At 44.5% G+C, this 26,551-nt stretch overlaps 1 protein-coding gene across 35 annotated transcripts in view; it reads right to left on the reverse strand.

Moving 5' to 3' along the window:
* Positions 1-26,551, reverse strand: part of nfixa (nuclear factor I/Xa) — a 105,984-nt gene that overhangs the window by 69,539 nt on the left and 9,894 nt on the right. For 18 of the 35 annotated variants that reach the window (XM_086157078.1, XM_086157072.1, XM_086157056.1 and 15 more), the window contains exon 1: positions 2,401-3,396. In XM_086157078.1, coding sequence (XP_086013204.1) covers positions 2,401-3,106 — 706 coding nt within the window. In that variant the 5' untranslated portion in view covers positions 3,107-3,396. Of the gene's footprint in view, positions 1-2,400; positions 3,397-3,629; positions 4,804-25,286; positions 25,749-26,551 lie in introns of those variants that run through there. The other 17 variants (XM_086157087.1, XM_086157067.1, XM_086157073.1 and 14 more) reach the window with 6 other exon arrangements.

The raw sequence follows: 26,551 nt of genomic DNA on the forward strand, positions 1-26,551 counted from the left end.
ATTTGCCTTCTCATTTGTGAAATTCTGCTCGATCAATAGCAAATTGGAGAAAATTATTTTTATTGTCTTGATTAAAATGTAAAATGTTACATTGATAGTTATAAATACACTTTTCTCAACTAAGATTACCCATATTTTAAAAACTATTTTTTCCTGAAAGAGTTAAAGTGGAGCACAAGTATAGTCTGAAATTGTCATTTTCAGTAAAAGTACTTTTTACACAGCGCAATATTTCATTTGTAATGTGTAACTGTGTTAAAACAACAGACATTTTACTAGGTCCAAAGAAATGACTCATAAATGCCAAATTCACTATGAATCATTCCAAAAACACCGTTCCTTTCTTTCACTGCTTTATCAATTATATCGCTACGATAAAAATCAGTGAATGGAATTAAGCAAAATTAACAAATAGAATTACAAAACAGACTAAACGTAGAAAAAAAGATTTCTTCAGTCAACTGTCTGCCCACTGCCTGGGGTATACTGCGGCCACAGACAGACCAACAGAGTGGAGGTGGAGCTGCTGCCAGGGTTTGGCTTGGGCCGCGTGAGGTGTTTGGCCTGAACGGAGATTCTGTGTGTGTGTGTGTGTGTGTGTGTGTGTGTGTGTGTGTATGTGTGTGAGTCAGAGAGGGTGAAAAAGAGGGAAACTGAGGGATGGCTGTGATAGCATTTGGCTGCACTCACATTAGTGGCTATCATAAGAGTTCTTCCTGGGCAGAAAGAGACAGGGTGTGTATAATTATCTAGGTACCAATTTGTTACGTGGTGTGCATGTGTGTGTGTACATATTCATATATGTAAATAAATATACATATATGTAAATAAATGTCTATGTCCAAAGCTCTGAAATTTCCAGAAAATTCCAGCTGAGATAATATTAGGTCATCAGCCTGTGTTTGTATGTATGTGCAGCGAGCCAATAGTGAAGGGGTGTGTGTTTGGCGGATTTGGCTGTGAAATATGTTTCGCGCGCGCGCGTGTGTATGTGTGTGTGTTTCTTGTGATCGTGTTTTTTGTTATGTGGGGTGAAAAAAATATATACATAACACAGCCAGTGTTTTGGCTGGGTGTGTAATGTGTGCGCACTGGAGGCTACAGCTAGTGATGTTTGGCTGAATATGAGTGTGTGTATCCCTCATGATGTCTGAAATACAACACAGTTTGGCGGTATCAAAATGTATCTATGATGGTCCTTGGCTGAGTGTGTGTGCTGTGTGGGTGTGTGTACGCGATCGTGACTAAAACCATGTTTGGCTCTACGTGTGAAAGTGTGCGACAAAGATAACAGAGTTGTTGTTTTTTTTTTTCTTTCTTATTTTTAATTTGTGTACCTTTATTTAGCTGTGTTTATATGTGTGTGTGTATGGGTGTGAAGGTGGCTGCAAAAGTACTGGCTGTCTGCGAGCACTGGCGTTTTGTGCGTGAGTGTGTATGCTTGGCAGCCGGGTCCTACGTGGTGCAAGCATCAGGCAGACGGTGAAAGCGGCAGCAGCCTGCGGCCTGAGAGCAGGAGACTCGCAGTGCTACTCACAAACACACACACACACACACACACACACACACACACACACACACACACACACACACACACACATACATAATCTGGGCTATGGCCAAATGACAATCCCTGGCAACGATTGCCTTATCGTGGCACATACACTTTGTCAAAATTAATATGATCTTATAAACAGAGAAATTCACCCGTCACACGCAAACAAAAAAAAAAAATTAAGAGTAATGAAAATATCATAAACGTTTACACACACAGGCATGCAATTCATTCCTATTCAAAAAAAATAAATAAGTAGGTAAAAACACACACACACACACACACAAGATAAATGCTCATATGAAGCGGCAAATGTTTGAATGTGTACTTGCCAGAGCATGCTGGCCAAATGCCCTTGACACACACTCACACATTCTTTTTTATTACTGTTGACACTATGTTGTCATGTAAACAAATGCCAAAAAACATAATCTTTTTTTCTAAGGACAGAAAAACAAAAACAACAATCCAGGGGAATAAAAAAAAAGTTCTTTTCGATTTTTTGGTGTTTTCTTTTTTCAGAAAATTACACTGACTGCGAAAATATTTCAAATCTAATATTATAACTTTGATATCGGCACAGTGATATCGTTAGCCATCCCCAACATCTGATTTACGCTATTGTCTTAGCACATGCAAATTTTTCAAGTATTTTTGTATCCTTTTTTTCTCTGTGTTCCAGTGTGAATCCCATAAGCATATGTATAAATGTGTCCCTTCAATTCTGTTGTTTCACCTGTGTGATCTTGCAAATATGTGTCTGCATATACACACAAACTAGCATGGTAAACAAGCGTTTCCCAATGGACCCCTGCTTAACTGCAAGAATCCAGGTGGTCACATACCTGGCGTGTGGACGAAGTAGGCCAGGTAGAGGTCTAGCTCCTTGACGGACACTCCGATGTGGTGAGGCTGAACACACAGGCCAGGGTTGGTGCACTGTGGTGACTTCACCAGCCGCTCCCCATCCGTGCTCTCCAGGGGGCTACCTTTGAACAGGATGACCATCACCAGGTCCAGCCGCCACACCTTGTCAGCCTGGCGGAGGCAGTCAATGCGACGGATCTTGCCCTTCTGGTCAGGGTTGGACAGCACACAGCAGGGGGGCTTTTTCCCTGTGATGGTGAGTACAAAGTCCTCACGGAACTCGGGCCGAATGTCCTTACGGAGCTTGGCCAGCAGGCGCGAGGCCCACTTTTGCTTGATCTCTGGCTTCTCCCCCAGCAGCTCATCCTTCACTGCGCGCTCTTCTTCCTTGGACATGCGCTTCTCATGCTTCTTGAAGTATTTGCGCTTGCGGGCCTGCAGGTTGAACCAGGTATAGGCAAAGGCGCGGACATGGGGCAGCAGGGCCTCGATGAAGGGGTGGAATTCATCCTGGATAAGGGAGGAAGACGGGGGGAGGGTGGAGGAGGAGAGGGAGGTGGGAGGGAAGCAGGATGAGGAAGTAGAGAGAGAGGGGGAGAACGGGGGAGAGAAGGATGGGGAGAGAGGGAGAGGGGGTGAGGATGGGAAGAGAGAGGAGAGGCAGTTAGCACCGGCGCGCAGCATGGAGAAGCGGCGCCTGCTCTGTGTGAGTGGAGGGAAAGAATGAGCGAAAGGCGCCGAGAGAGAGAAAGAGAGAGAGAGAGAGAGAGACAGACAGAGAGAGAGAGAGAGAGAGAGAGTGTGTGTGAGAGAGAGTGAAAGATCCTTCACACTCTCTACCTAACGTTGAAAGACACACTTCACAATTTCAAAGTTAGAATTGAGACAGAGAAATCAAGCATCTACTCTGGGTATTTCTTTGAGTATAAGTGTTAAAATGCAGGTGAGTGCTCGAATAAGAATGAGCAAAAATATTACCAAAATTGTTTCACAAGACAACAATGACAACAAGAAAACTAAACAATTATTTTAGAACTATTTTTTTTAAAAAGGTAAAAAGCCTGAGTTTACGTACGAAGAATTAGTGCATAAATAAAATACTGAGAAAATAAAAGATAATTCTTACAGAAAGACAGCATCCAATACCCTTACCAAACTAATTACCACAAAACATATGTAGATAAAAAGGGAATAACATGGTAGTTACCATTTTGTTCTCTCATCATAAATTCAACCCACCGATGGCAAAGAAACTTAAAATGCACCACGGGTACAGAGCCTGTACTGTCGAGTCAAAATGCGCTGTGGTAACGTTGCGCATTTAAGGAAAAAAAAAACAAGCAAAATGATAAGTTGAGCTGTCCAAGAAATGCAGCAGGGGGTAAAAAAGCTGAGAGAGCGGGAGAGAGGAGACAAGCCAAGGGGTTGCAGTGTAATACCAGCACAAGAACACAGGAGGTACTATAGCAGGAGATGCAGGATAGGTGCTGCTTCTGAGCACAACAGAAGGAGAGAGTAGAGAAGTTAAGCAATCTCTCTGTCTGGAAAAAAAAATACATATACAAAAAAGTTAGCTGTGCACATACAAAAATCAAAGATACTTCAACAAAAATGAAAAATTGTCAAAACAAGGCTGTTTGTTTGATTGCAAAAATCGAGAAAAAATGTCTTCAGAAAACATTAAAAAAAAACTCTTGGCAGAGCAGTGCGTGCTATTGGTTCAGTTCTGTAGGATCTGCATAAGACTCACGGAGAGGGAGAAAGAACTGGACAAGGGGGGTGCAGACGGAGGAAAAAAAAAAGGAAAAAAAAACAAAACAAGAGGACCGAATCAATGTTGGAAGAGTGTGCACGACCGCTGGCAAACCCGAGTGCAGCTTCTTTTTCCCCCTCTTTCTCTCCAACTCTGTCTCTCCTCTTTCTCTCTTCCTCTCCACTTTCCTTCTCTAACCATTGACTGAGTCTGTGCCAACACGCAGAGGGCCCACCTATTTGGCACCAAGTCTCAAACAGCCCAGCCAATACGCACGCTCCCAGCACTGAAAGGGAGGGAAGAGAGAGATGGCAGGAGCAGAAGCAAAAAGGCGGGGGGTGGATGTTTGGTAGATGGTGGTGGAGAGAGAGCGAGAGAGAGAGAGAGAGAGAGAGAGAGAGAGAGAGAGAGAAGGGGGAGTGGGGGAGGTAGCATAGATTGTGTGTGGTGCAGGCAGAAGGCGCGTCATTAGCCAAATAGACAAGTTCCAATCTAGTGCAAAGGCAAAGTCCAGAGGATATTAATTTTACATGCATCCAATCCAGACAGCACCCGCTATCTAAAACCCCCGCATGCATCTCCCTCACTGCCTCCATCACCGCCGTGTTCACATCCATCCCAACAAACCAGTTCGTTCTCCAACTGCATCCCCCCACCCCCACCCCCAGAAACACCCCTCTCTCCCTCTCTGCTCGCGTTACACCACCTTGGCATGGGATGGCATGAGAAAACACAGGCCCAAAATCCCACTAGACCCTGGGACCAGCAGCTGCTCCTGGATTTACCACACAAACAAAGGGAGGAGGGGGAAGAAAATGCCTGTTACCCCCCAACAAAAAATACCATCCAAAAACATGCTCTCCTGTTTCAAAATGCACTCTTCCATCCAAACTGGCCTATTTTCCCCCTAACTCTTTTTGTTTCTCCCTTTTAATAGCCCCAACACACAAACACATTAAAAGTTTCTGTCACCGAATGACAAAGTAATCCGATTTGCTGGTGAGAGACAGGACTCCCAGGACAAGTGCGGCTGAATATGAGGCAGCGGACGGCGTTCAAGTAACATATACATGCTAAACTGTTCACTAAGGCAAGTGGTTATTAAAACAATAAAACTGCGCGAAAGCAGACTTGCTGCCCTGCCGTACTTTCCAAACAATTGTCTTGTGTTAATCACAGTCGTATATTCTGGTTATAGCAGCCCGGAAATTGCCAATATTTTCCTTATTCTGCATTCAGAAGTAAAAAATAAGACAAAATTGCGGATGAACAGCGGAAAGCGAGGGAACACAGTGCAATATAGTTGCCTTGGCAAGCCCTTTGTCCCATCCCCATTGGCTGACCCGCATGACCTCAGAATGACAGGCTGTGCACATTGCACTACTGGAGAAATATGGGAGACACAAAGACTCTCGCCATGGGTCGGTTCAACACAATCCGTTGTATTTGTCAAAAATACAACATCTCTGTGACAGCCTGGTTCTGACTGTGTGCGGACAAGCGTTTCCCATTAGAAGTTTCTTTAAATGCCATTCCTTCAAATTACAAAAAAAAGAACACATTTGGTCATTTCCGTCATCCAAATTACATGAATATAACCACAAGGCAGAAAGGAATTATAGAGGGATTGTAAAAAATTGCCACAAAAATCGAACGTGTCATGTGGCAAAGTTGAGGGCCCAGCCATTTCATTGTGGGTTGAAGCCCTCTGTGTGAACGCCCTACGAAGGCCAGAGTCCTCTGGTTGGCTTCGAGGACCGTGAGATTTAGCCTGGCCTGCTCCCTCTATCAGTGTCTGACAGAGAAGCCGCAGCCTGGATGACTAGCTGGTCCACTGACTGGCAAGCTTAAAGGCTGGCTGGGTGAATGACTGGTTGGCTACGGGGGATAGGTAGCTATCTGGCTGTCTGGCTGGCTGACTGGCTTGTCACCGCTACCGCTGAGGGGGTGCAGCCCCCATCTGGACCGGGTTGAGTCAGGCCAGGTGCCGATTGTTCAGGCTAACTTATGGCCACCTCTCACAGACACACTAAAAACAGCAAAAGGTGGTAATATGGGTAACCATAAAGGTAAGGAAAAGGAAGATGAGGATATATGACTCTGTTCTCTGTTTTATTGTTCTTGATTGACGGCATGGATTCACTAAGGGGTTCTTGACTTTTCAAAGAATGATGCACAATAAAAAAATGTGATAAAACCATAACCTTAGTATTGCTGCAATGTTATGTCTTGACGCAGATGCTTAAAAAAAATAAAACCACGATGATTATCAGGGAAATTCAACCCCCACTTTCTGCATCAAATACCTTTGCTTTTTGTGATTGAAGCCCAGTAGCATCTCATGCAACACAATTCTTTCAACTCCATTTTAACAGAAAGGCAAAACGAAAGGGTACGCTTTATGACGCTACAAATAATCCATATTATTAAGTAAATAATATTTGTATTAAACATGTAATCCTTCAAAAAAATCCAGCTTTTGAAATCACTTGATTAAATCCTGTGCCAAGCTTATTATTATTATTATGATTATCATCATCATAAACTGGACCGAGTACAAATTTAGGTATAAAACCAACACACACTTTGAAGTCTGCACACAATTTGCAGCCGAGGAAATATCTTTTGTAATTTTGGCCAAGAAATGAGTCAGTGTGGCACCCTACTATTTTAGTGTGCCCGCCTGCCTCTCTCTCTCTCTCTCTCTCACTCCCTCTTTCTCGCTCTCTTTTGACATTTGAAAATCCACATCTCCTTCAGTTCATTAGAGGTGGTTTCTACTATTTGCCCAGGTGGCAGTTTTTCAGTCCTCAGCCACTGGAGTCTGTGTGTGTCCGCTGAGCCGCGGCTCAGAGCGGAGCTCACCTTATCTCTGCGCGCCACGCTCTCTGTGTCAGAAAAGGACGACCTTTGTTCGCCAGGCCGGGCAAGAAAACCCTCCTCTCCTGACCTGCCATGTCCAGAATGGGGGCACAACTCAAAACTGCTTCCGAACAAAGAACGCCACCACTGTTTATACATTTAAATACAGACTAGAGCGGCCACAAAGCACACACACACACACACACCAATGAAAAATTTCCGGTGAGCAGATAAATCACGCCTGCTGTTAGCGTGATCACGGACGTCCGCTGCTACTTTTAAGCAAATTACACTTTTATTTCCTCCAAGTGCACGACAGAAGAAAAGGCGGTGAGATAAAGAAAGCTTCAGAGAGAGGCCTAAATGTCAAAGTAGGTGGAGGAGGTGTGTTTGTATTTATATATTCATTTTTGATCTCCCAAGCATCCGGAAGTCGCTTTTAGCTTGATGAAAATTTCCAGTCGAAGCATCGAAGGGGAAATAACCATTTAGCTCGACGGTTCAGAACTGGACACAACAAGCCCTCTGTGTGTTTGTCCCCGTTCTTTTAATTCTATAATCGCTTGTGAAGTTTATAAAGTTAAACCTTTTATCGCGGAGAACACTAACAGGTGACTGAATTCTAATCCCAACCTGTCAGGGCGATGTGAGACCGAGGTTTGTTTGCCTCCGTTCGGTTCGGTTCGCTCCCTCCCTTCTCTCCCTCTCTCTCTCTCTCTCTCTGTCCCGCCTGGCATAACCGCGACGCATTTGGTTCTCCCCGCACGTCTGTCAGTAATGTTTATCCTGTATTTTCTCAAATAAAAATACAAGTTGAGTGAATTCAATTTCTCTCTCCTGCTAAATGAATAAATAAATTAAATGTAAAGCCAAACCGGCTGCCTCCTTGCAAGGAGCGGCCTGATGTGACGTCAGACGGTCAGGATTAATCCGCAAACTTCATACTCGAGTAAATATCGCGAGAGTTGAAAACCTTATTGATTAATAACGTCATTAAAAAGGTCCGTCAAAGTGCAGGCCCTCCCCCTCCCTCCCCTCAAGTAAGCGCCCGCTTGTGAAAGGAAACCGATGGTTCCTTGTTTGCATAACAACAGCACGTTTCACTGTGTTCACAATAGCTCCATTAAGATCGATTTAGCGAGCAATTACCTGAAATAACCGGTGGATTTGCCCCCGAGGCGAACGCAAAGCAAAGACAGACCAGGTTATCTGATGCCTCGTCCTGCACTTGGAAGTGAACTTGGCTGCGTGTCATTTTTGACATTTTGTTCTCTCTTGACATGTGAACGGCTGCAACCACGGAGTTGCGGCGTCTGCATTCAATGTGTGCTTTGTGTTCGACGCCTCGACGTTTGTCAAGTTCTCTGCAAACCGGCGGGAGTTGAAGCAGGGGATAGACGCTATTTCATCCAATAATTTATTGTAAAGCAATTTTATTTTAAATGAAATCCACGCCTGTAAATTGTATATTGGCCTTTCTGAGAATTAAGTAAGTATATAATTATTAATAAATGAAGATGACGATAGATAGATTGCCTTCTAAATATGTAGTCAAAATATTTTGCAGGATGATTAATGTGTATATTCAGTAATGGTTTTCAAAAATCCAGAAAGCTAATTATTAGAAATGCAAAAATACCATCAATAATTAAACTGAATTAGATGGAAGACATGTTGTCTTTTTTTTGTTCCTGTATTAAGAATAGAACATTTGACAAGATTTTCTTTTCCCCACAATTTATTGGTTTTGAATTCATTTAAAAAATGCTATGGGCATGTTACCAAAGACAAGATGTGTCAGCGAATTTTTCTTTGATGAAGCTGCGAGACACGTGCGCACATTGGGAAATCTGATGAAGGTTCAAACTTGTCAGGTCATGTCATGGCTGGAATTTAACTCTGACATTTGCCGCGCAAAATCACACATTGACCATCGCTGCAGTGATGTCGGGGAAAGACTGGGAGGTCTGGACTGTTTTTCCTCGCTGTTTGTCTTCTAAGTATCACTCTTGGAGTGCAAGAAGAATGTGGGTTAAGCTATATGTGTTTTGCATGTAAATCAAAAGCGCTTTCCTCGCCGTTTTAAACTTTAAGTCAAGACAGGAACTTGGACCACTTAAATCCAACACAGACACCGTCTTATTTAAAACTTCTCTATTGAGAAAGAGAAAAAAAAAAAAAAAGGACGGCAACATGAAAAATGTTTTAAAGGGTTGACTGACATTTCTGGTTTCTTTCCACGGAGAGAGCAGGGGGAGTAAGGTGTGTACAAAGGAGGCCCGTCAAATAAAGAGTAACACCCTCCCATTAAGAGGTGATGGGTTAGCAGCCTCAAAAACCTCAGGGATATGAAATAATTACAGACATGTTAAATTCTTATTTCCTTTGAAACTATCGGTGATTTTTTTTTTTCTCTCCTTCTCGTTTTATTCACATACTCTCCCATTCGTGCTTCACACACAGATACACATTATTCCTATTTCCTCCTTAACTTCTCATCTCAATTCCAATCCTTCCATGACCGTCCAACTCAAACCTATTCATCCATTCAACTACTTGGAAGAGGGAGAAGAAAAAAGAATTCCGTCTTTCTGCTCTCTTTCTCCCATCGGCGCAGATTGATGTTAAAAGTGTGTCTGCGCATCGTTTGTAATTACGCCTGTTTACACACTGAAGCATTACTATGTGTGAAAGTCTGGAAGCCATTTGTGGCATGAGGCTGAGAGGGAGAGACAGTGCAAGTGAGCTTTAAACAGCTCCAGAGACACAAAGAGTGATAGCAAGCTGAGGCTTCTGACATGACTGCAGACCTGGACAATTTTATACTCAAATATGCTTTTACATTTGTGCAATGGATTTGTCCAGGCAGACGGTTTCATGCTCAAATGTATGCAGATCAGAGATAAGATCAAGAGTTCCTCGGGATCTTTTTTTTTTTTTTATGAATTTAAAATGTATTCCATTGCGGGTTTTCCTTGACTCCGGCCCGTGCACACAAATGTGGCCACATACAGTTAATTATAAACATAACCCCATGAGCAAGTTATCTTAAGCGAGGGAGTAAGTCTTTGTATGTAGAACACATTTGTAGATTTTGTAGAGCTGAAAATATATTTTCGAGTCATTGTGATTTTTTTTTCCTTATTTTTTTGGCAGAGGGAATTCTTCAGACATCAAAAAATATCATTGCTGTGTTATACATTTGCCTCTCGTAATTCAAAACTGGTGGTTCATCTTGATAACTGCACAGTGGATTAGAAGGAATGTTTCTTTTAAAGACGATGTTATCGTTGTATAAATAAAAGCAGGCAAAATTATGGCGTTCGGTTAAATTAGGAGATTCTGGCGCTGCAGGTTACAAACAATTTAATAAAACCATTTCAACATGTGGCTGCAGCTAGATGAGCCCGTATAGGATTACATGTAGGCACACAGTATAAGTGAATACATATAGACTACTGCATGTGTATGTTTACATTACAAAGGTTTCTGTAGTTTTACCATGGAAAATACACACACACGCAAAGACCCACACGCTAATGTGCGCGCTCACACACACACACACACACACTTTTACACTTGCACATGTGCTGTTGGTGTAACATTTTCCTACAGGACGTTGAAGTTAAACTGAGAGTGCAGCATTTACTCTCAAGAAGGGCCTTCCATTCCTGATAAGGTCGTGTGTGTGTGTGTGTGTGTGTGTGTGTGTGTGTGTGTGTGTGACGGGCTTCTGAGGGAGTGTGGCAGCTTGCTGCCCCAACCACACAGCAAAGTGTCTGTCTCTTGCTTTCTGTCTCACACTCAGCTGCAATGCATGCTGCACACACCGCCAGTGTTCTAGTTGCCACATGCCAGTGGTACTCTTTGGCCACCGCGTCCTGCCCAAACCAGCACCAAGGGCTTTTTACCTCGCGGTTAGCAAATACAGCAGGAATCAAGCAGATAATGAAACTCGATACACCCCCCCACACACACACACATACACACACACACTCTACCACCACCACCACCACCTCAGTAGCTCCAAGAGCAGTCAAGTCCTGCTTCTCCTCACACAAGAGATGCACTATTGAGAGACTTTCTCTCTCACTCTCTCACCCCTCCCACCCCCCCATCCCATTCTTTTATTCATCGCGGGTCTTCATTCTGCCAGTCGGCAAGGCGAGATGCCAAACTCTCCCCAAAGCTGGGCTGAGTGCCCTCACCCCTTTATTCAAATGCCTCACCACAAGCTCAGCTCACACATTCAGTCTGTGTACCCCACCTTCACCTTCTCCTCCGTTACTTCATTTATTTCTTTCACCTTTGTAATCTCTCTCTCCGACACGTATTTCCCTTTCTTGTAATGCATATTGTCGCTCCACGTTTACCATTCCTTCCTCCGGAGGGGGTTTTACCGCGTCACCCTCTCACTTGTATTAATTGCCTGTATGCTCTCTAACTCGATTGCTATCCATCTTCACGCATCTCACCCCACTCCCTCACACTCCTTTCTATGCGGATCTCCCTCTCTCCCTCTTTTTTCTTTTGCTCCATCTCGCTCTCTCTCACTCTCACCCATTCTCAGACTTGTGCTCCCAGTTTTTGGCTGGTGCTTGACGGGCAAGTGCAAAAACTCCCTCTTTCTTTTTTCTTCTCCTTCTTTCTCTCTCTCTCTCTTTTGCCGTCTCTCCACAGCCACTCATGCTGCAACCCATATTTCTTAAAGGCAAAGAACTGCACAAATGATACTATTTTCCGCCCATAACGGTTCCACCGCTCGCAACAATACAATGAAATTCACAAGTCACAGAAAAATAACTACACACTGATATTTCCAAGGTGCTACATTCCAAATCTTTGAGTGCTGTTCAGCTGCTTTTTTCATTGTTTTGCCAAGTGTTAATGAAGCACACACTCCACCCCTTAAAGTAAAGCAACCAGATAGGTCACATATTCAAACCAACTAAAAAAACCCATTATTAGATTCAAGTTGAAAACCCCTCTATTGTATAAATATGAAGGACTGCAATAGAAATCTACACAAATAACCAGCAACAAAACTCAATCCCAGTGGTTTTTGTACCTTACAGGCATTTGGAATAATTTTGAAATAAATGTGTTTCTTTTTGCGGGGGGGTTATTACACTTTTAATTAGGTAAATTACCCTGAAATGCTCCTGTGTCTGCCATGTGCTAGCGGTAGCAATTTATAATTTTTTCTGTATTTTCGGTGCAGATTGATATTCCAAAGCGGACTTCCTATTGGCAGTTGCAAAAACTGTCAGAAAGGAAACCGAGCCTATGACATTTTTGTTCCCTACCCGGGACACTGAAGCTTGCAGATTTAACTCTGCTTATCATGTGAGCTGGAGGGTTGCCTGTGTGGGTTTGGCGCTATAGGGGTTAAACAGTGCCCACTCCCTGCAGCATGATATGAGCTGGGCCACTGCCTGAGCACTCTGCCTTGACTGTGTTGAGTTGGTAGTGTTAGGGGTTAAGAGTGGGTGGCTGCTCCAAGTGACTTCCTATCCTACTTTGATCCCATTAGGGTCAAGAGGTGTCCTTTCCAAATGGCCCTCTGAGAGCTACGTTTTAATCCCTGCTATGCCCGACAGAGCTTGGGTTAAAAGGGAGCCGCCTCTTGATGTGGCAGCGAGTTATGTGTGACCCCGAGCAGGCAGTGCGAGGGTTAAAGGTTGCTTTGCCCATTTCGAGTGCCATTCCCTGTCGAGTGAGCAGCATGCCCGGCTGGGAGATACAGGATACAGACAAACACATGGGAGGCGAGAAACAAAGAGCCTTTGCAACTCTGTACACGCACGCAAAAACACTCACATGCACGCCTACCCTTATAACCCATACATAGGAAGATGTGCGTGCGAGCGAAAACAACTAAATCAATTTGAAACTTGCAGCCACTAAATCTAATGCTTTCCATTTTTAGCGACGATGTGCTCTACGAAGCAAGAGGGAGGACACACACCGTGCAGATTGGGGGGGAATGTGTGTGAAGTTATCTCCTCTGTGGCCGTACTTGCTAACTTCTCTAGCCTAAACTACCACCTTGCACAGACCTCAGGAGCACCACACCACCACAGACAGACAGCCCTAAGTACATGTCCTCAGAGTGGACGTAAAATGGAGGAAGCCCACCTCGATTAAAACATACCTCAAAGATGGGAGGGGGGAAGAGATGAATCATGATCGATGCTTCAAATCATGTCTGAGAGTATTTATATCAATAGTGTTTGGCGCATGAATTAGAAATGAACAAGTGAACGTCTATTAACACTCTTTCTTCAGAAAAAAGAAACGACTCTGAAAAGTGTAATTCAAACAAAATTGTTTTTTTTTTTTGGCTCTGCAAGTGTTGCTCTAACGGCTTATAAAAGTGCCTTTGCTGCAATCACATTAAATATTCATTTAATTTTCTTTCTTTTTCTTTTGGTAATCCAATTATCTTTCCTGTTGTAAGCTCAGAAGGTGAAAAAAATCTGTGTAATTAGTTTCCTACATGGGCTGTGTTATTTTGCAATTAATCTCAGTGTTTATCAATTTCCAGTGAAAGTAGTCTGGTATGAAATATGAGATTGTCCCCATTTATAACATGAGATCGCATGAGAAGATAGTATCACGGGAAAGTGAGCCAGAAGGAGGGAGCAGGACTGAAAGCAGCGAGAGCTGCCACGTCAGATGCTGCTGAGGCTTCTTGGCTATCCCAACTGAAACACACACACACACACACACACACACACACACACACACACGGACAGAATAGACACATGCACATACAAATTCAGTATGGCCAGCACATGCACACACCCACACGTCCACACAAATACACGTGCACAAAGTCCGGTGCACATGTGCCTGAAATAACACACATACACACACACACACACACGCAAAAGAAGTGTCTGCTTTTACAATACTGTTTAGGGAGTCGGAGTCGTCGGCCAAGCCCGACACCCCTGCTCGGTGCAGCATCCACCGTTGTCTCACTGCGAGTCAACCTCGGCGGAGCTGCTCCGTCAACAATACACTCACACACACCCACACACACACACACACGCACACACACATACACACACACAGGCCCTGATTACAAAACAAGAAATAGTCTCACTTCGTTTGGCCTGCTACGTATCAGGGAGGGCCTGATCGTATCCTGTTTGGAAAAAAAAAGCTTCCGGATTGCTTTATATCTGCTCATCCTCTTAATTCATTCTTAAAATATGTATTGTTTATCGTAAATTACAAAACATTTTTAATACACTTTAGCTGACCTCCAACGCTAATGCTGTAAAATGGCCATTAATGTTTATTGACATGAACACCAGTGTCCTCTGTCTAATTTCAAAGAGCAAGATTTAAGGAATATCTGGCGTTTCAGTAAAAAAAAAAATAAAAAAAATTGCAATGCAAAATAAGATTTGTTCTCCTCTTTATTTAGCGTTCTACTTCCTGGTTAAATTGCATTACCGAATACAACAACGCCATTGTTTCTGCAAATTTTAGAGGGGCTTTCAGCCTTGTAAATTTCCAAAAAGGAAAAAAAAAAAAAAGGGGAACACCATTTTTCAATCTGGAGCGGAGAGAAAAGCTCCGAGATTTGATTCTCCGGATAGCACTTGGCACCCTCTGCCTACTCTAAGTACTCTAATATGGTTATGATACATTAGCATTCCTTCACATCACCAAAGAAACCCAATATGTGTATATCAAGCATTTTAGTCAGAGGGGGATGCGGGGAGAGGACCGTGGGGGCGGTCGAGAAGTCGAGGAATCAGGTACAGCTTTAGCATTAAGTGGCAATAGGAGGAAAAAGGTTGCCTGATTAGCAGCATTCCACGAGACATGACCTGCTGAATAGTGAAACTGTTCCTGAACGCTCGCGCTGTTCTCATGAGAGCCGGGGCCAGGAGTAAGTAAAGTGGCTTTTAAGCTCACCAAATCCAACATATCCTAGATAAGACTGAGGCTCTTCCTGGGGGGAATGAAAGACAGGAGTAGCGGAGGAAGGGGGGTGGATTTGGAGAAAATGAGGTAAAGAGACAGTTGATTTTGAAGACAAAATGAGAAAGTAGCGGGGGACTGAGAAGAAAGCGAGGTTTGGCGCAGATGAAGGAGTACACGCGTTATAAAAAGAAACAGATAGAGGGTGAGAGAGAGAGAGAAAAAAAGGGATAAGGACATAGTTTAAAGAAATAAAGAGCATATTTGCCGACAGGAACACATGTGAGCCTCGGTGTCGGTTGATCCCGTCTCGTACGGCGCAGCCAATGAACCCGGAGACACCGAGCAGCCGAGTCTCTCCCCGGCAGGATTTTATCACCTGCGTGAAAGGCAGCTTGAATACACACACCGGCCAGCGTCATCAATCTCCGCTCAGCCATCTGACCTGCGCGGGGCCATTTTTTGTAGTCTTTCAGTGCTCGTGTTTTAATAGAAACACAGCCATAATGCAGATGTGCAGGAATTCTGTGAGACACACTGCGTGCATTCTTCAATTTCTAGAGGGAAAAGGTTTAAATTCACTCACACACACACACACACACATGTGCACACTGTAACATGTGTTGCGCGAACAGTAAAGTGCATGAGCGCGCATACATATGCAGAGCTCTCACATGTCTGCTTAGTATGTGCACCTTTGTTGGACTCGGCCTATAATGTCGCTAAATGCTAAATGTAAAGTACATGCACGTGCATAAGGAGATGGGAGACAGGTGCCTACTCACACACGCAAACACAGAAACACAAACACGCACACTGAGGCCAGAATGCAGAGTCAACTAACAAGGGTCGGTTTTTAATCATCCCCTAGTTTTGTTTATTTAGCAGCGGTTAGGCTTTTCACTTATTAACCTCCGAAACGCCATTTGCAAAATTTCTTCTTTTAGCCTCCAGAGAGGGAACATTCAAACAGTATTAATTCCTCTTGCTGGGAAAAGGGACAGCCTTTTCCCGGAGCAATCCATAACATCTGAATATAAAAATAAATATGAAGAGGGAGCACGCTCTTAACCCCAAAAGTGAGGGAGGGGGGGAAAGAAAACCTGCTGGGAAGTTTGACGGCAGTGTGTGTTTTTCCTCTGTTTCACCGGCGTCTGGGACAACATATTTCCCCGCAGAGTCACTCTCGCTGCGTCGCAGCCCACCATCAATTTCTCACACCCCTTTTCTCCCTCTTCCTTTCTTTATTGAGCCCCATCTCTTGGTCTCTCCCTTTTTTTTTTTTTTTTATTTCTGCCCCCCCTCTCTGCTGGACGCCCCCTGTGCCAGTTAACTCACCGCAAGCCATGGAGGGAACCACAAGAATGCTTAAATCAGCATAATTAGGCCTGTGTGTACTTTAAACACACACGTTTCCCCCCAAGCCTGGACCCCTGCCACCCGTACACCGCTGTGTACGCAGCCACGGCCCGTCTCTTTGAGTCAATAAACACAAACATATCAGCAGTCGGCCCCACACACACACACACACATTCACACTGTTCACACTGACGGCAAACGAACACAAGCACACGGAATACATATGAAATGCACGAGGTGACAAATAATGCTGTAACCCTCCCCACCTTCCCCTCCAACCCTACATAGTCTAGCCTATGACGGTATCTCCCTTACATGACTGCTAACCTCCCCTATAGTCATTGCACCACTGTCGTTTGACCCTTTACAATGCGTAGCTGAGGCAAAGGCAGGTAAACGAGTTTAATATGGGAGCCCCCTTTGCACGTTCCTCCGAGAAATTTCCATATGCAGGCCGGTAAAAAAAAAAAAAAAGAAAAATTTAAGCGCGAGCATGCTCTGAAGCAACGGCGGTAATCTCAGTTGAGTTTGCGGTTTTGTCCCAAAACACATCTGCATGTGTTTTGGGTTTCAGCGGTGCATTAACAAACAACTGGCTCCCGGCGATTCCACGATGCCCTGCTGCACATGGGGATTATCAGTAGTCATTACAGACCGTTTCATTATAATGACCACCATCAAAAACAAATCAGTCCAAGCATGTGATATTTGGATGGCCAATATCATGGGCTGAGTGGATCATATTAGTAGAGATGATTAAAAGATGTTCAGTATTTCTTCACAATTGAATTATCACAGGGGGATACTCACTTGTAAGGCGCATATCAATGTTTTTGTCTATATTTATCTTTTTTTTCATCACATGTAGGTCAAGTGTGGCTCGGCGGTGTGTTTGTCAGGGAACTGAGCTGTCTGTCTGCTGGAGCTGACCCCCGTGACCCCTGCGGTATCACAACATTCTCAACAAAACAAGGCTCAGAGTCAGTAACTAAGGCCTACTGTAAAAAAAAAAAGAGGCATCCAAGTAAAACATTATACTCCCTTGTGAGGATCTAAAACACTCACAGCTGCTGAAGAAGCTTCAGGTGCAGGCTGGACAAACGGCAAAACCAATTCTGAAGGGACTACAAATATGGAGGGGATGTTTCGAGCTAGCCGAGGAACTGGCTAGCCGATTAGTTGATCATTGGTACCTATATTTACTGGGATTTGGCTTCAACATGCTTCAATATGTATAGATGGAGGTGGTAGCTATAGATGGTTAAGGCCTCGATTTATCAACATATCCCATAAACTTTCCTCCGTCGTGGCCTAGCATTCACCCATCTGGCGTTACCACCGACACGCGGTGGGAAAGGTACGGGACATGAGTACGACAGAAAATGCACCGATGTCGTTTGTTTGTCTGTAAAGCAACACATAAACCTAATCTAATTTTCATTTTTAAAGTCAAAAATATAAATTTATATCTGCATTTGTTTTTATGTAGGCTGAGAAAAAAAAAAAAAAAAAAAAAAAAAAAAGCAGCGCTCGGGTCCGCTCGTGGAAATATTTTGTCGCGACATTTGATCAAAGTGGTGTGATACTGTTTAAACAGGGGATGCGCGCACAGCAAAGTAGAAACCCCCCTCTCTGTCCGACACACACACTGTTGTCTCTATTTGTGTGCTCAAACAGCTGTGGATCTTGCGTGGAGTTCAACCAAGGTAAAGATATGGTATATTACGCAACGGCTTATAGATTTTTCCACCCCTGGCGAGCTGCCAATGCTCTCGACAGGAGAGAGAGAGAGAGAGAGAGAGAGAGACAGAGAGGATCAGAGAGCAGCACACTTTGTTCCAAGTCTGATTCATCAGCTGCACCCACTGGCTGCCTCGCCGGGACCGCAGGCCCCCCCACCCCCCGCCGACGGCCCGGTCGCGGCGAGGAAATCGTCCGTGCGCGCAAGCGTGTTACTCGATAATACCGGCTGTACACACGGTTGGTGTGCGGAGGGGGGTGGGGGTTCGAAGATTGTTAGCGTCAAGTATCATCATATATTATTAGGTCTGTTTTATATTTCAGCTACCGCTCCCTGGAGCAATGTGGACGGCTGGTCTGTCTCTGCTACACACACTTCCACCGATTCGCGTACACACACACACTGTGCTGGCAAAAAAGAAATGACCTTAGGCAGTCATTCAACACAGTGGGTTGTATTGGCTGTAGTAGCTCCAGTGTGTTTACATAAACTATGATTTAAAGATATAGTAAATGTGCAAATACGGCAATTAGCGATTGTTTAGGCTGTGTTTACTCGCGGACAATGCTCCACTTTGTCGAGTTTGTGTTTCGAGATGCAATCAGACTCATTTGGCGTCGTAAAACTGTCATCCCTCTGCGAAACGCGGTACCGTGTAATTATACAAACAAATAGCACTCGCGCGGACAACGAAAAAAAAAAACGCCTGATACGCGCGGATGACAGGCATCTCAGCGTACGTCCAACACAAGACTCCGAAGAGTCGGAGAGAGGAACCCAATCTGTTTTGAATCAGACGTTCGCCTGTCAGGATGATCAGTCTGACTTTTTTCTTTTTTTTCTTTCTTGATTTACTTACTGCGTACGTGGCATGCATATGTTAATAAAACGTGTGTGCTTTTTTTTTTTCGTATCGCCCTCGGCTGTCTTCTCCCTCTCTTGGATTAAACACAGGGCTGACTGATTGCGCCGCCGTTACAATCGGTAGAACCGGGACTATCTTTCTCTGTGTTCTATTGGCTCACTTGTTGCCGTGATACCTAATTATAGGAAAAAAAAACTATTTAAAGAGACCCTATTGAGTCAAAAATGCGTTAACGTGCCGGTGGCCTTTGCAGAGAAAACCGCCTCGGCGCCTGTTCCCGCGGTGACACTCGCAGTTCACCTGATATATCCAACCATAAAACCGAGGGTCGTTTTCGTCCCTTCGTCGAAAAAGCAGTACAGGATTCACAAGGGTGTGATGGCCCCATGCCCCCCCCCAACCCCTTCTCTCACACCGGTATCGGCGCTGGTCTCAAAAATCCCCATATAGTTCGAGGCCTAATTAAGGAGCGGGACACACTGTTCACACACACACAAGGCATAGAAATGCTTTCACAGAGCTGATATGGCCTAGATCTTCTGCACAGAAGTACTCTTTTAATTGGGCCCTTGATGCTCGACATAGGGTCTACTTCCTCTAATTAGCTATATCTATAGCGTATGGGAGGGTGTATGAATGCATGCATGTGTAAAATCCTCTTTTGAGCGACTCCAAACTAACTAAGAGCTTTAATTTCACGCTAGGCTGCATTGTCCTATTCAGCGGGGTTATCCCTACAAAAAAAAAGCCTCTGAGAAAATCAAAAAGAGCGAAAAACACACCAATAGGGGTAATGGAAGAAGAGGGGGGGCGATGGAGAGAGAAAGGGTGACACAAACAACAACAACAACAAGTGAAGCTCGTCCGTAAACAATGCAAATCTCTCACTAACCGTTACTTCTCATTTAAAGGGAGCTAATTGAGGAGGTGGCGGGGAGAAGAGGGGGATGAAGGTGAAGGGAAGTCGATCCCCGACAGCTGCGAGAGGGAGGCCGCGTCACTGGCATTTGTTCCTCAACTGGCTCGAGAGTTTTCGCGTAAAAAAGACCGAAAAACCGTCAGTCGTTACAACCTTTTCTTTCAACCTTTTATAACCAAGACAAAAATGCAATTATCCATTAATTATACATTGGCGTCACCCAATTCCTACATTTGACGACCAGCGACAATAGCATGGTATCATTTGGGAGTGAGGTCTTCCCAGGATCTGGAGACTTCCTTGATTTTGACTGTACCCCCCATATCTGTCTATCAGCCTATACCACATGTGAGTGTTTAATGGCGATAGTGTGTGTGTGTGTGTGTGTGTGTGTGTGTGTGTGTGTGCAATGCAGAAAACTGTTACAACTATATCGCAAACCAACATAAGACAGCTATAGGGGCTGCCTGGTCCCACTGGCCACAGATCAGCCTAAACCTAATCCACACTGGAGGCAGGGGACAAGAGGAGGCTATATTCGCAGGAAAACACGTACACAAATGTGCACACACACACACACACACGCACACACGATTGCCCATCCATCCAGGGGACAGCCACCTATTACCCTGTTGTGCCAACTGTCTCAGTTAAGCATGATAAATCCATTTTCTATGGGCAGTCAGGAAGACTGCACAGATAAGGGATGAGCGCAATGGCAGTGCGGGATTTAACTCACCTCCAAGACCCATTCAAACAGTCCGATGCACACAAACACACCGAGGGTGCCCGAGATTTTTGTTTTAGCCGACTTCTATTGCAGTCCTCTTCGAAACGGCACGCACAAAATAAATTTAAGCATGATCTGTGATATAGATTAAGTCAGTTTACGATGTCCTTTTGTTTCCCCTTTCTTTGTCGGTTAAGGACTTTTCTTCCCGTGCGATCGAATGACAACACTTCACCGACGTGGACATTTGCCATTTCTCACTTCTTGGCTCTCTTTTGTCCTTCCCCCATCACTCTTTCCCTGCTGACCCGTTCTCTTTCAGGGCCAAGCAGTGTAAGGTGGGCCTGGTCTCCCTCCAGGAGAAAGTATGAATAAGTAAAAAAAAAAAAAAAAAAAGAACACGATGTACCCCGCAGTTCTGCCTCAGAACTCCCGGCCTGGTCATTTTCATCAGGCCTAATGAAAACCTCTTTGCCCATTTGGTTGGCGGTGCAATGCGATGCCCATATGAGACTTCAAGTCTCTCTCTCTCTCTCTTACACAAACACACACACATGCTATTATCCTCCGGTCCTTCTAAAACCATAGAATTTATGGCCTCAAAAAAAGACGACTGTCAACCTGGAGTAGGAAGCAGGGAAGTTGTGTACGCATGCAAACACAAACACACACAGGTGACTGAATGTTTGACTGGTGACTTGAATTATAATAATGCATAATTTGAAGATGGGATAAAAATAAAAAATAAAAATTAGCCTGCATTTTGCCCTGAGTATTCCGGGGTGACCTGCAAACACGCTGCAAAGTCAGACCTTGCACTGATTCTGTGCAAAGATGATGGGATGGGTAGGGGGTGTAGGAGAGGAGGAGGGGGTGAGGGTTATTTTCTACGCCAAAAAGCATTAACTACAAAATCTTAACATTTTTTTTCAACCCCCCCCTCCTTCCTGTTGCTATGGTTGCAATGTCGCCATAGCTTCCCCCCCCCCATGCGTACTTTCAAGTGCTTCGCCAGTTCATGTGCACGGCTGAGTGAATTCCAAGGACTCATCTGATCTCCAAATCTTAAAAAAAAAATCCTCAGAAAAGCAAATAAGCGGGTATACGCGTTTATATGCCAGAAGAGATACCAAATGAAAGTTTTTTTTTTTCGTGCGTTCAACATACATGCCGCCACTTTGCAGCCGCACAAGTTGGCACCGTTTTGTCATTTTTTTTTTCCTTGAAATGCTGTTCGCAAGAGTTGGTATCCCCCCCCCCCCGCGCGCGCGCGAAAAATAAATAAATAATTTGATTTCCAAAAAAATAAAATAAAATAAATAAAAGACGCCTGCTCGAACTTCAAAACCGGCATTAAAATTTTATGCTAAGGTTTCTTTTTTCTTTACTGCGTAAAAGGACGGGGGAAACAATGCCAGTGCGCCACTTTGGGCCGATCCGGTCCGTCACCTACCGGAGCCCCTCCAGAAAAAAAAACAAACTCTTTATAAGCATTAATAAAACATTCACTACACCGGTTTTACTCTTCTTTTTTGAGGGGGGGGAGATAGAGGGGAATGGGCTAAATTATTTAAGAGGCATGACCGCGATCGAATATCACATCTTGACGGAGTACAAGTACGCATGGAGTGTGTGTGTGTGTGTGTGTGTGTGTGTGTGTGCCAGGGAGAGAAATAGAGAGAAAAAAGGTAACATGAAACAAGTGGTTAAGGGATCACAAATGTAAAAAAAACGCAACGTGTGTGTGTGTTTTGTTTCCACTGAGCAGTCTTGGACCACCGTTGTCTGTACGCACGATCCATCCAAACTAGGAGGAAGCGGCCGCGTTGCGCGCATACGAACGGGCCCGGGGTCCACGCAGTGTGTGTGTGTGTGTGTGTGTGTGTGGGTGTGTGTGTGTGAGGATCTGCTGCCAATAAATTTTAATTAATGGAAAGAAAGAGGAAACCCGACGCGGACCCTCGCCTCGTACTACCAGGCGCGGAAAAATCATCTGCTGAGTGCGGAGTTAAAAAAAAAAGTGTTTGCAGCTGGAATATCAGAACTTGCTTCCAATCGAATCGAAGGTGATTATTGATTATCAAATGCGATCCCTTCTGTCTGAAAATAGCATCTAAATATCCGTTTGGGAGGCTGGGGGGGAGTCCAAGAAGCAAGCAATTACACAGATGAAGACAGTGTGGTGAACACATTTTCTTAAATATAGATATATGTATATAAATATATAGGCGTATCTATATACATATATATTCATATATACGTGTATATATGTGTATATTTCTCCTTGGCCTCGGAGCTCTGCCCTCCTCTTCCTCCGAGCGGAGAAAACAGTAAAGTCTGGACCGAAGGCCTGAAATAACACCGAGGAGGAATCCACATGTTTTCCACGAAGCGCGTCCAAAAAAAAAATTAATAATTAAAAAAAAACCGGCAGGCTGTTCTGTTTTAGGAAATGGGTGATTAATCTGCGGCGCAGGGACTTCAAGTATCACGGAAAATTACAATATTATGCGATTATTATTATTTTAAAAGCGTTATTCAATGTATTGGAGGGGAAAAGGAGAGGAAGCGCAGGCGGGGGAGGGGGGGGTGACCTCTTGCGCGGGGTTTCAATGTGAAGAAAAGAAAAAAAGGATCATAAAAATAAATAAATGTTATTTTGAGTGGAAACGCACACGTACACACGCACGGGAGCGTGCGGTGACACGGCGCTCGGTTTGGGTCACTGGGAGCTCTGCAGAGAGGGAAAGGAGCCGTTGACCTCAGATGAAATGAAAACAAAAATTACCTGCTGATATTAAAAAAAAAAAAAAAAAAGGAGGAAGAGGAGGAAAGGGGAAGGGGGGGTCGGGTTGAGGTGCCCCGTGATGTCCGGGGTCTCCTGGTCCAAACCGGGAACACAAAGCACCGACTTGACGTTTGTGAAAAGGCGCGCCGGGAGGAGCGAACCTGCCTCGGCCCGGAGGCTGCAGCTCCGATCTGTTAACTCCAAACTGACTGCAGCAGCTTTCCGAACCCCACCTCCTCTTCCTCCTCCTAAAACACCCGATTCTGCTAAAAAAAAAACTTTATAACGTAGCTTTTCTAGTGTCCCTTCACTATTCCCGTGTTATTACACATTTATAAAGCAGAACTGAGCAAAGAAGACAAAAAAAGGTCACCTCAGGCTTTTACTTTGACCTTTGTGTAAAAAAAACTGCTTGATTTAAAATTAACTCCCAGAAGTGATCTGATTCTTATTTTTCATGCGTGGAGAGAGGAATTGCATAGTCAGAATTAAAAATCAGGGTAGGGCCGCTTATTAATGCGTGCGAACGGAGAGAGGGTTAACTTGCTTTGTGCCGCTCAGGCCGGAAAGGGATACATTAAGTGTGTGTTTTATCAAAAATAAATACAAGGATTACCAATGACAAATAATTCAAATTCTTCTATTGTGACCCTTGTAAAGATACCCGTCTTGACTTGACCAATTGCTGCAAAAATACCTGCGGTGCGGTGCGGCGCTGAGGCCCGCAGCCCACGCAATCATTCGCCAATTCATGCACGAAACTAAGCCTTGCATTAAAAAAAAAAAAAACAATTCAACCATCGTTATTAACTAGTGAGTACCAGAAGTGCACTCACTTCCCTGCACAAGTTTTTGAGAGAACCACCACCGACACGGCCCAGGGAAATGACTTTATTAAGATCTTTAATTCCTGAAAAATCAGAAATCTCCTGTTTTTCTCCCTTGTGTAATTGCGATACCTCTGTGTAATAACTATGTAATAACTATGTAATAAGCGCGATTTGTGGCCGTGCCTCATAAGAGGTCAGCGTTACTCCGCCCCCCCACCCACCCACCCCAAATCGATCCCGCCGGGATTTCAGAGGTTTGCAAAAATATTACTTAAATGCCAAAAAATAGGAGAGGGTGGTGGTGGAGGAAGCGGGGGCGCACGCTGACTCCTCCGAGCCGACCGCGACTGAGGACCGGCAGACCGCCGCCGGACACCGGGCTTCCACCGCACCGGGAGTGCACGACTCCCCCCCCCACCACCACAACACCCCACCCCACCTCAAAAACCCACCACAGCTCCACCTGCATTCGTCGACGAAGTACGATTTTATTTTGCAACCCCCCCACCACCACTCAAACACACGCACTCACACACACACAATCCGCGAAGGTCTCCCTCCCGCCTTGTTTTTTTTTTAATATAAAATTGATCCGGCTGAAGCGCCATTTTCTCTCCAAAAGAAAAAAAAAACGCGCAAAGAGACGCGCAAGGAGTGTGTTGGAGGAAGAGTGGAGAGGGTGTGTGTGTGTGTGTGTGTGTGTGTGTGTGTGTGTGTGTGGAGGGGGGTGGGGGGTGAAAGAGAGAGGGGTGGCAGGTTATCTGCGAGGAGAGGGGGCGCAAAACGAGGAAGAAGAAGTAAAAGAATAAGTAAAAGAAGCATCAAAAACACAACCGAACAGCAGCGAAGTGGAGGAGAAGAAGCCGCCGAGCACCGGAAAGAGCGGCGGCGGAGGGGAAGAGGAGGAGGAGGAGGAGGAGAGGGGGGGGCGCGAAAAGCGATTTGAAAATAAATAAATTAATAATAAAGTAGGAATAGAAATTGGGAAGGGAAATAAAATAACAAATAAAAGGAGGGGGGGGGGAACGGATAAATATATTTAAAAAAAAAAAAAAAGCCGCGCGTGTAGTCCGTACCTGTGTCAAGCAGTACGGCGAGTACATGGTCGCGTCTTAGAGGCGGCGGTCGGAGTCGCTGATGGTAAAGTCGGGTTGAGGTTCGCTGCGGCGCCGCATCGCAAAGCCGCCGTGGCTCTCGGGGGCTCCGGCGGGCGGCGGGCGGTCGCTCGGTCGGTCGCTCGGTCGGTCGGTCGGTCGGTCCGGGCTGTAACCCCGCCTCGCTCGCAGTGAAAGCTCCGCACCAACTTTAGGGAAAGTTTTTTTTCCCTCTCTCTCTCTCTCTCTCTCTCTCTCTCTCTCTCTCTCTGTCTGTCTGTCTCTCCCTCTCCTCCCTCCCTTCCTCGTTCCCTCCCTCCGCCACGCGGATCTTTGCGTTTTTTGAACCGATCTCTGCAGTTTGAATTTAATCTCATTTTTTAAAATTTTTATTTATTTTTTATTTATTTTTAAAACTTCTCTTGACCCCCCCCCCCCCACCCTTCCCCTCTACCCTTCCCACCCCGAGTCCGCCTCCCTTCTCCACCCCCCTTCACCCCTCCGCCTCTCCGGACGCCGATCTTGCGCCGCCGCCGCGGTGAAGTTCGCTCTCTCTTCCGCGCCTCACCGTTAACTTTAATTTTCCATCTAAAATAATAAGGATAAAAGAAAATAAATCGGATTAAGAATACAACCATTGCCACTCACTCACCCCCACCTTCTGTCTATCGAGTCTCCCGAAATCCAGGAAAGAATGGGAAATTCATTTGGATTCACTTTTATTTTTATGTCTGAATAACATACCGGATGGAAGTTTGTGCCTTCTGGCTTTTCTTCAAATAAAATAACTAAAATAAAACGAGATAAAATCAAATTAAATTGAATTAATTAAAATATAACAAAATTAACAGAAAATAAAAAATTTATATGAAACACTGTTTGTACAAATATAAGAACCATTTATACATGTTATTTGCAAAAGTTACAATTAGAACAGAAACCCAATGGCTGAGAGGCACGGAGCATAGATTCCACAAATTCAACAAAAAAAAAAAAAAGTTCCTTCACGTCTAATAAATCTAATGTCTCTGTTTATTACTCTTAAAACACGCAAGTGGGGCGGAAAAAAAAACGGTTTGAAATTTGCTGTGATAATTTAGGTTTTTATCTCATGTTTGTTCAGGTAAATAAAACGATGCCTGCTGGAAGAAAAGTTCGACGCGGATGCATCCTAAGCTCTGACGTCAACCGTAAATGTTATTAATCCCCCCACAGCATCGTGCCTGGATTTGGGGCCTTCGTGACCC

Source organism: Fistularia commersonii, chromosome 12 (assembly GCF_037954325.1).
Source record: "Fistularia commersonii isolate RoL2024-O1a breed Wild chromosome 12, RoL_Fcom_v1.0, whole genome shotgun sequence".
Lineage (NCBI taxonomy): Eukaryota > Metazoa > Chordata > Actinopteri > Syngnathiformes > Fistulariidae > Fistularia > Fistularia commersonii.